The sequence below is a fragment of the Salmo trutta genome, chromosome 14 (genome assembly GCF_901001165.1).
Source record: "Salmo trutta chromosome 14, fSalTru1.1, whole genome shotgun sequence".
NCBI lineage: Eukaryota > Metazoa > Chordata > Actinopteri > Salmoniformes > Salmonidae > Salmo > Salmo trutta.
In genome coordinates this window covers 74,051,729-74,061,472 of record NC_042970.1, presented here as the reverse complement: position 1 = coordinate 74,061,472, position 9,744 = coordinate 74,051,729, and the positions used below count along the sequence as shown (strand labels likewise).

General features: G+C 44.0%; 1 protein-coding gene across 7 annotated transcripts in view; it reads left to right on the top strand.

Moving 5' to 3' along the window:
- The first annotated feature begins 4,677 nt into the window (after positions 1-4,677).
- The window catches only part of LOC115147373 (transcription activator BRG1), a 30,343-nt gene continuing 25,276 nt past the window's right edge, over positions 4,678-9,744 (top strand). For all 7 annotated transcript variants that reach the window (XM_029689592.1, XM_029689593.1, XM_029689588.1 and 4 more), the window contains exons 1-5: positions 4,678-4,870; positions 5,438-5,725; positions 8,058-8,730; positions 8,945-9,255; positions 9,587-9,744. The exon at positions 9,587-9,744 is cut by the window's right edge and continues 56 nt beyond it. In XM_029689592.1, coding sequence (XP_029545452.1) covers positions 5,501-5,725; positions 8,058-8,730; positions 8,945-9,255; positions 9,587-9,744 — 1,367 coding nt within the window. In that variant the 5' untranslated portion in view covers positions 4,678-4,870; positions 5,438-5,500. The remainder of the gene's footprint in view (positions 4,871-5,437; positions 5,726-8,057; positions 8,731-8,944; positions 9,256-9,586) is intronic.

The window sequence follows — 9,744 nt, the reverse complement described above, 5'->3', positions numbered from 1 at the left end:
TCTTGGCCTACATGTGTATGTTGTTTTGTGCCAGCCAGGATTCTGGCGAGTAACAACCTCCTTACCCAAGTGTCTATTGTCCCACATCGTCACAGTCTTTATCCTGTATAAAGAACACTCTCTCTTACAGTGACTTGAGAAAGTATTCACACCCCTTGACTTTTTCCATATTTTGTTGTAACAAATTGGGATTAAAATGAATTTACTTTTTGTGGAAGTAAATTATATTTTAAGGAACACTTTTTTTATATATATATATATATATATACTGCTCAACAAAAATAAAGGGGACACTTAAACAACACAATATAACTCCCAAGTCAATCACACTTCTGTGAAATCAAACTGTCCACTTAGGAAGCAACACTGATTGACAATAAATGTCACATGCTGTTGTGCAAATGGAATAGACAACAGGTGGAAATTATAGGCAATTAGCAAGACACCCCCAATAAAGGAGTGGTTCTGCAGGTGGTGACCACAGACCACTTCTCAGTTCTTATGCTTCCTGGCTGATGTTTTGGTCACTTTTGAATGCTGCCGGTGCTTTCACTCTAGTGGCAGCATGAGACGGAGTCTACAACTCACACAAGTGGCTCAGGTAGTGCAGCTCATCCAGGATGGCACATCAATGCGAGCTGTGGCAAGAAGGTTTGCTGTGTCTGTCAGCGTAGTGTCCAGAGCATGGAGGCGCTACCAGGAGACAGGCCAGTACATCAGGAGACATGGAGGAGGCCGTAGGAGGGCAACAACCCAGCAGCAGGACCGCTACCTCCGCCTTTGTGCAAGGAGGAGCACTGCCAGAGCCCTGCAAAATGACCTCCAGCAGGCCACAAATGTGCATGTGTCTGCTCAAACGGTCAGAAACAGACTCCATGAGGGCCCGACGCCCACAGGTGGGGGTTGTGCTTACAGCCCAACACCGTGCAGGACGTTTGGCATTTGCCAGAGAACACCAAGATTGGCAAATTCGCCACTGGCGCCCTGTGCTCTTCACAGATGAAAGCAGGTTCACACTGAGCACATGTGACAGTCTGGAGACGCCGTGGAGAACGTTCTGCTGCCTGCAACATCCTCCAGCATGACCGGTTTGGCGGTGGGTCAGTCATGGTGTGGGGTGGCATTTCTTTGGGGGGCCGCACAGCCCTCCATGTGCTCGCCAGAGGTAGCCTGACTGCCATTAGGTACCGAGATGAGATCCTCAGACCCCTTGTGAGACCATATGCTGGTGCGGTTGGCCCTGGGTTCCTCCTAATGCAAGACAATGCTAGACCTCATGTGGCTGAAGTGTGTCAACAGTTCCTGCAAGAGGAAGGCATTGATGCTATGGACTGGCCCGCCCGTTCCCCAGACCTGAATCCAATTGAGCACATCTGGGACATCATGTCTCGCTCCATCCACCAACGCCACGTTGCACCACAGACTGTCCAGGAGTTGGCGGATGCTTTAGTCCGGGTCTGGGAGGAGATCCCTCAGGAGACCATCCGCCACCTCATTAGGAGCATGCCCAGGCGTTGTAGGGAGGTCATACAGGCACGTGGAGGCCACACACACTACTGAGCCTCATTTTGACTTGTTTTAAGGACATTACATCAAAGTTGGATCAGCCTGTAGTGTGGTTTTCCACTTTAATTTTGAGTGTGACTCCAAATCCAGACCTCCATGGGTTGATAAATTGGATTTCCATTAATTATTTTTGTGTGATTTTGTTGTCAGCACATTCAACTATGTAAAGAAAAAAGTATTTAATAAGATTATTTCTTTCATTCAGATCTATGATGTTATTTTAGTGTTCCCTTTATTTTTTTGAGCAGTATATATATATATATATATATATATATATATATATATATATATATATATATATATATATACACACACACACCAGTGCATTCTAAAAGTATTCATACCACTTGACTTTTTCAGAATTCTGTCACGTTACAGCCTTATCCTAAAATTGATTAAATTGTTTTATTTTCCCCCTTATCAATCCCCTTACACAATGCCTCAATGACAAAAGCAAAAAAAGGTTTAGAAATGTATTAAAAATAAACTGAAATATCACATTTACATATGTATTCAGACCCTTTACTCAGTACTTTGTTGAAGCAGCGATTACAGCCTCAATTATTCTTGGGTATGACGCTACAAGCTTGGCACACCTGTATTTGGGGAGCTTCTCCCATTCTTCTTTGCAGATCCTCTAAAGCTCTGTCAGGTTGGATGGGGAGCTTCGCTGCACAGCTATTTTCAGGTCTTTCCAGAGATGTTCGATCTGTTTCAAGTCCGGGCTCTGGCTGGGCCACTCAAGGACATTCACAGACTTGTCCCGAAGCCAATCCTGCAAAGTCTTGGCTGTTTGCTTAGGGTCGTTGTCCTGTTGGAAGGTGAACCTTCACCCCAGTCTGAGGTCCTGAGCACTCTGGAACAGGTTTTTATCAAGGATCTCTCTGTACTTTGCTCTGTTCATCTTTGCCTCAATCCTGACTAGTCTCCCAGTCTCTACTGCTGAAAAACATCCCCACATGATGCTGCCACCACTATGCTTCACCGTAGGGATGGTGCCAGGTTTCCTCCAGCGGTGACGCTTGGCATTCAGACCAGAGAATCTTGTTTCTCATGGTCTGAGTCCTTTGGTTGCCTTTTTGGCAAACTCCAAGCAGACTGTCATGTGCCTTTTTACCCAGGAGTGGCTTCCATCTGGCCACTCCACCATAAAGGCCTGATTGGTGGAGTACTGCAGAGCTGGTTGTCCTTCTGGAAGGTTCTTCCATCTCCACAGGGGAACTCTGGAGCTCTGTCAGAGTGACCATCGGGTTCTTGGTCTCCACCTCAATTTTGAGTCTCATAGCAAAGGGTCTGAATACTTATGTAAATAAGGTATTTCTGTTTTTTATTTTTAATACATTTGCAAAAAATTATAACTGTTTTTGCTCTGTTTATTATGGGGTATTGTGTGTAGATTAATGAGGGGAAATGTATTTAATCCATTTTAGAATAATGCTGTAACAAAATGTGGAAAAGGGAAATGTGTCTGAATACTTTCTGATTTCACTGTATATCTATGTCTACAGTGCCTTCGGTAAGTATGCAGGCCCCTTGACTTTTTCCACATTTTGTTACGTTACAGCGATATTGTAAAATTGCTTAAATAAAAACAATTCCTCAGCAATCTACACAATACCTCTGTTTTTACTTTGACATTATGTGGTATGGTGTGTAGATTGATGGGGGGGTGGGGGTGATATTGTAGAATAAGGCTGTAGCGTAACAATGTGGAAAAAGTCAAGGGGTCTGAATACTTTCCGAAGGCACTGTCAATCTTTTGTATTCACCCCTGAGTCAATACATGTTAGAATCACCTTTGGCAGCAATTACAGCTTGAGTCTTTCTTGGTAAGTCTAAGAGCTGTACACACCTGGATTGTACAATATTTGCACATTTATTATTTTTTTAACTTCTTCAAGCTCTGTCAAGTTGGTTGTTGATCATTGCTAGACAGCTCCAGTGTATATTTGGCCTTATGTTTTGGGTTATTATCCTGTTGAAATGTGACTGTGTCCCAGTGTATGTTGGAAAGCAGACTGAACCAGGTTTTCCTCTAGGATTTGGACTGTGCTTAGCTCTATTCCGTTAGTTTTTATCCAAAAAGCTTCCTCGTTCTGGCCGATAACAAGCATACCTATAACAGGATGCAGCCCCCACCATGCTTGAAATGAAGTGGTTCTCAGTGATGTGTTGTGTTGGATTTGCCCCAAACATAATGCTTTGTATTCGGGACATAAAGTTAATTTCTTTGCCACATTTTTTGATGTTTTACATTTTGTGCCTTATTGCAAAAAGGAAGCATGTTATTTAGGTTCCATTTGTGGAGTAACTACAATGTTGTTGATCCATCCTCAGTCTTCTATCGCAGCCATTAAACTGTTTTAAAGTCACCATTGGCGTCATGGTGAAATCCCTGAGCGGTTTCATTCCTCTCCGGCAACTGAGTTAGGAAGGACGCCTGTATCTTTGTAGTGACTGGGTGTATTGATACACCATCCAAAGTATAATTAATAACTTCATCATGTTCAAAGGGATAGTTAATGTCTGCTTTATTATTATTGTTTTACCCATCTACCAATAAGTGCCCTTCTTTGCAGTGGAAAACCTCCCTGGTCTTTGTATTTATTAAGGATCCCGTCAACAGCTACTCTTCCTGGGGTCCAGCAACGTTAAGGCAGTTATATACTATTTAAAATATGACATGACATTACATAACCCTTTACACAATACATGAAGTGTTTGTGGTTGAATCTGTGTTTTGAAGGCACTGTACGCTCCTACATGGATAGTGGTATTTGGTTTAGATATAACATCTGTAACACAGAATAGACCCTTTGCTGTAATAGCTTCAAATCAAATAGTATCTCTGGAACTGATGTTGAGCTAAATTTAGTCTGGGAAAAATAGTCACTGCTCAGTCTGCGAAGGATTCATCTTTGCATTTGGTTTTTATCTAAATATCAATCATGAAATAACATATGACTTGGAAATCTAGACAAGACAAATAACTAATATACAAAGTACAGTGTGTAGCCTAGCCTACGGTCAGTTTGCAGCAATACACAATAGGCTACCTTGGCTCTGTTGCTGCACAGGGACGCATGCGCAATTCTCGGCGGCCGAGACTCTACAGTCGGTCATCACTGCAACCGTGAGGGAGGGGGCGCTCGAGCCACGTCGTTGAATCAAATAACCGCTTCAAGCGCAGCGCCAATGTTTACGAAAGAGCAAGGGTGAGAACATTAATTACGACAGTCGCGACGTCTCTAAAAGAACCAAATTCAGGACAACGGGACACCGTCGAGCCTTTCATTTATCCCGGGTAAGTCCGATTGTGGCACAATCACAGACAGTCCGCCATTCCCCCTTCATCGAGACTCCTATTTAATGCTCTATAGGCAAGGGATAATATAATTTTCATGTTTCCCCCTTTTCAAGTTGAGTCGATAGTCCGACGTGTATAAACAGCGGTATAATTACTATGGAACGGGAGGCTGTGCGCAGCGAGTGCTTTGATGCAGCGCAGGGTGTGAGTGCATCAAACAGCCAGACAGAAAGGATGGATAACTAGTGAAATCCTATTTGTCTATCATGCAATCGCGACTTAGTAGCGATAGACAGATAATCGATAGGTTATTGGCTTTATATATTTCTATATTTCTTCAATAAACCTCCGGCATGTCATCATTCCCGACCATTCATTTTATTATGGCCATACCATTTAGCTATCATGGGTGGGTCCTAATAAAACGCTCATTACATAGTCATTTATTTATTTATAGACATGACAAACTACACACATTTTAAAGGATTAGGCCCAATGGGATTTCAGTACTAATTCATTAATGATCAGTCTTAATGCATGTTTATCATCTATCTCGCTTTCCAGTGGTCCCTACTATCATCCAATAGCAGGAGGGTCTTCCCCCTCCACCCAACCCATCCATTCTGGATGTCCACTCCAGACCCTTCCATAGGGGGTACCCCTCGACAGGGTCCTTCCCCAGGCCCGGGGCCCTCTCCTGGGGCAATGCTTGGCCCCAGCCCTGGTCCTTCTCCAGGGGGGTCCTCTCAGAGCATGATGGGGCCCAGCCCAGGGCCTCCATCCTCAGGTCACCCCTTGCCTCAGCCTGGGCCCTCTGGATACTCACAGGAGAACATGCACCCTCTACACAAAGTAAGGACACCTTGTGGATTATTGAGTGCTACTGTACCTAACCAGCTGTACCCTTTAGAACCAAAGGCACATTTCCACATTGTGTGGACAATAATGTTTTTTCTTCTTCTGTTGTGTTCTATTCTATTCCATGCTACTTTGTCTGCCATCTACAGTACCAGTCAAAAGTTTGGACAGACCTACTCATTCACGGGTTTTTCTTCATTTTTACTATTTTCTACATTGTAGAATAATAGTGAAGACATCAAAACTATGAAATAGCACATATGGAATCATGTTGTAACTAAAAAAGTATTAAACAAATCAAAATATATTTTATATTTGAGATTATTCAAAGTAGCCACCCTTGGCCTTGATGACAGCTTTGAACACTCTTGGCATTCTCTCAACCAGCTTCATTAGGTAGTCACCTGGAATGCATTTCAATTAACAGGTGTGCCTTTTTAAAAGTTAATTTGTGGAATTTCTTTCCTCCTTAATGCGTTTGAGACAATCAGTTGTTGTGACAAGGTAGGGGTGGTATACAGAAGATAGCCCTACTTGGTAAAAGACCAAGTCCATAATATAGCAAGAACAGCTCAAATCAGCAAAGAGAAACAACAGTCCATCATAACTTTAAGACATGAAGGTCAGTCAATCCGGAAAATGTCAAGAACTTTGATAGTTTCTTCAAGTGCAGTCGCAAAAACCATCAAGCGCTTTGATGAAACTGGCTCTCATGAGGACCGCCACAGGAAAGGAAGACCCAGAGTTACCTCTGCTGGAGAGGCTAAGTTCATTAGAGTTACCAGCCAAATAAATGCTTCACAAAGTTCAAGAAACAAACATATCAAAACATCAACTGTTCAGAGGAGACTGTGTGAATCAGGCCTTCATGGTCGAATTGCTGCAAAGATATGGAATCATGTAGTAACCAAAAAACTATTAAACAAATCAAAATATATTTTCTGTTTGAGAATCTTCAAAGTAGCCACCCTTTACCTTGATGACAGTTTTGTACACTCGACATTCTCTCAACCAGCTTCACCTGGATTGCTTTTCCAACAGTCTTGAAGGCATTCCCACATATGCTGAGCACTTGTTGACTGCTTTTCCTTCGCTCTGCGGTCAAACTCATCCCAAATCATCTCAATTTGGTTGAGGCCGGGTGATTGTGGAGGCCAGGTCATCTGATGCAGCACTCCATCACTCTCCTTGGTCAAATAAGCCTTACACAGCCTGTAGGTGTGTTGGGTCATTGTTCTGTTGAAAAACAAATGATAATCCTACTAAGCGCAAACCAGATGGGATGGCGTATCGCTGCAGAATGCTGTGGTAGCCATGCTAGTTAACTGTGCCTTGAATTCTAAATAAATCACTGACAGTGTCACCAGCAAAGCACCATCACACCTCCTCCTCCATGCTTCACGGTGGGAACCACACATGCGGAGATCATCCATTCACCTACTCTGCGTCTCACAAAGACACACAGTTGGAACTAAAAATCTCAAATTTGGACTCATCAGACCAAAGGACAGATTTCCACTGGTCTAATGTCCATTGCTCTTGTTTCTTGGCCCAACCAAGTCTCTTCTTCTTATTGGTGTCCTTTAGTAGTGGTTTCTTTGCAGCAATTTGACCATGAAGACCTGATTCACGCAGTCTACTTTGAACAGTTGATGTTGAGATGTCTGTTATTTGAACTCTGTTAAGCATTTATTTGGGCTGCAATTTCTGAAGCTGGTAACTCTAATGAACTTATCCTCTTGCGACGGCACTTGAAGAAACTTTCAAAGTTCTTAATTTTCCGCATATACTGACCTTCATTTCTTAAAGTAATGATGGACTGTTGTTTCTGTTTGCTTATTTGAGCTGTTCTTGCCATAATATGGCCTTAGTCTTTTACCAAATAGGACTATCTTCTGTATACCACCCCTACCTTGTCACAACACAACTGATTGGCTCAAACGCATTAAGAAGGAAAGAAATTCCACAAAATAACTTTTAACAAGGCAAGAGTGTGCAAAGCTGTCATCAAGGCAAAGGGTGGCTACTTTGAAGAATCTCAAATATAAAATATATTTTGATTTAACACTTTGGTTACTACATGATTCCATATGTGTTATTTCATAGTTTTGATGTCTTCCCTATTATTCTACAATGTAGAAAATAGTAAAAAAATAAATAAAAACCCTTGAATGAGTAGGTGTGTCCAAACTTTTGACTGGAACTGTAACGCCTCCCTGTAAATACAGTACATAAACTTTTTTGAAACAATTCCTTGCAACAATCAAAACCTGTTTCCATGTAGATTTATCTACATTTGTTTGTATCTATGTCTCCCTCCCTGTAGCCACTGGAAGGTATGGAGAGAACTACCATGGAGAGAACTGCAATGGAGAGAACTGCAATGGAGAGGACTGGTATGGAGAGAACTGCAATGGAGAGGACTGGAATAGAGAGGACTACTATGGAGAGGACTGGTATGGAGAGGACTGGTATGGAGAGGACTGGTATGGAGAGGACAGGTATGGAGAGGACAGGTATGGAGAGGACTGGTATGGAGAGGACAGGTATGGAGAGGACTGGTATGGAGAGGACTGGTATGGAGAGGACTGCCATGGAGAGGACTGGTATGGAGAGGACTGGTATGGAGAGGACTGCCATGGAGAGGACTGCCATGGAGAGGACTGCCATGGAGAGGACTAGTATGGAGAGGACTGCCATGGAGAGGACTGCCATGGAGAGGACTGGTATGGAGAGGACTGGTATGGAGAGGACTGCCATGGAGAGGACTGCCATGGAGAGGACTGCCATGGAGAGGACTAGTATGGAGAGGACTGCCATGGAGAGGACTGCCATGGAGAGGACTGTTATGGAGAGGACTGCTATGGAGAGAACTGGTATGCATGAGAAGGGCATGAGTGAGGAGTCCCGCTTTGCCCAGATGAAGGGCATGCCTATGAGACAGGGAGGACACAGTGGCATGGGCCCTCCTCCAAGCCCCATGGACCAACACTCTCAAGGTAGGTACACACTCTCACCAGGGGTCTGTTCAGGAGGGTGCGCAGTTGAACAATGTTCAGAATTAACTGTATTGTATAGAACCTATATGATTATCTATTATGGTAGAATTGGATATTGTGTCAGATCTATTCATTTTTATATGTCATGTTTCACCTCACTAAATATCCCCTTTCTCTATCTCTCTCTCTTTCCGTCTCCCTCTCTCCCCACCAGGCTACCACTCCCCACTCGGCGGCTCTGACCACTCCAGCCCCGTCCCTTCCAATGGGCCCCCCACTGGCCCTCTCCAACCCTCTAGCGCTGGCCCAAACCCCTCAGACACCTCCTCCAACCCGGACTCCCAAACCCTGGGGGGCCAGAACCAGCAGCAGAACCGGCCCGGTGGGCCCCAGCAAAGTGGCTCCGGCCCTGGCCCTCATGGCCCCAGTCCTGGTCCCACCACCCCTGGTGGCCCCGGTGGAGGCCCTACTCCTTTCAACCAGAACCAGCTTCACCAGCTGCGGGCCCAGATCATGGCCTATAAGGCATGTACAGATATTGATGATTTAATGGTTGAAAGACCGATACGTGTTTAAGATGATACATTATAACTGATATATAATGTGTAATGACTGCCTATGGTTATTTATAATGTCTCCAAACTCTGAGCGGTCCACAATGTTGTTTTTAATATGTAGCTAATATGCCTTGTCACCGGTTGTATAAATATTGTAGTGACACTTCATATGCTTTTTCATTTAATTACAATTTCATGACTGAGGGGTAGACAAGCAAATCAATGAACATCATTCACGTTACAATAACTAACATTTAACGTACTGGATTGATACTTTAATAAACTGTTCTCTCTATAAGATGCTGGCCAGGGGGCAGCCACTACCGGACCACCTCCAGATGGCTGTCCAGGGGAAGAGGCCCATGGGGTGCAGCCCAGGGATGCAGGGTCCGGGGCCAGGGCAGGGGGGACTGGGGCAGCCCATGCCCAGCCTGGCTCCTGGAGGTCCTGGAGGTGT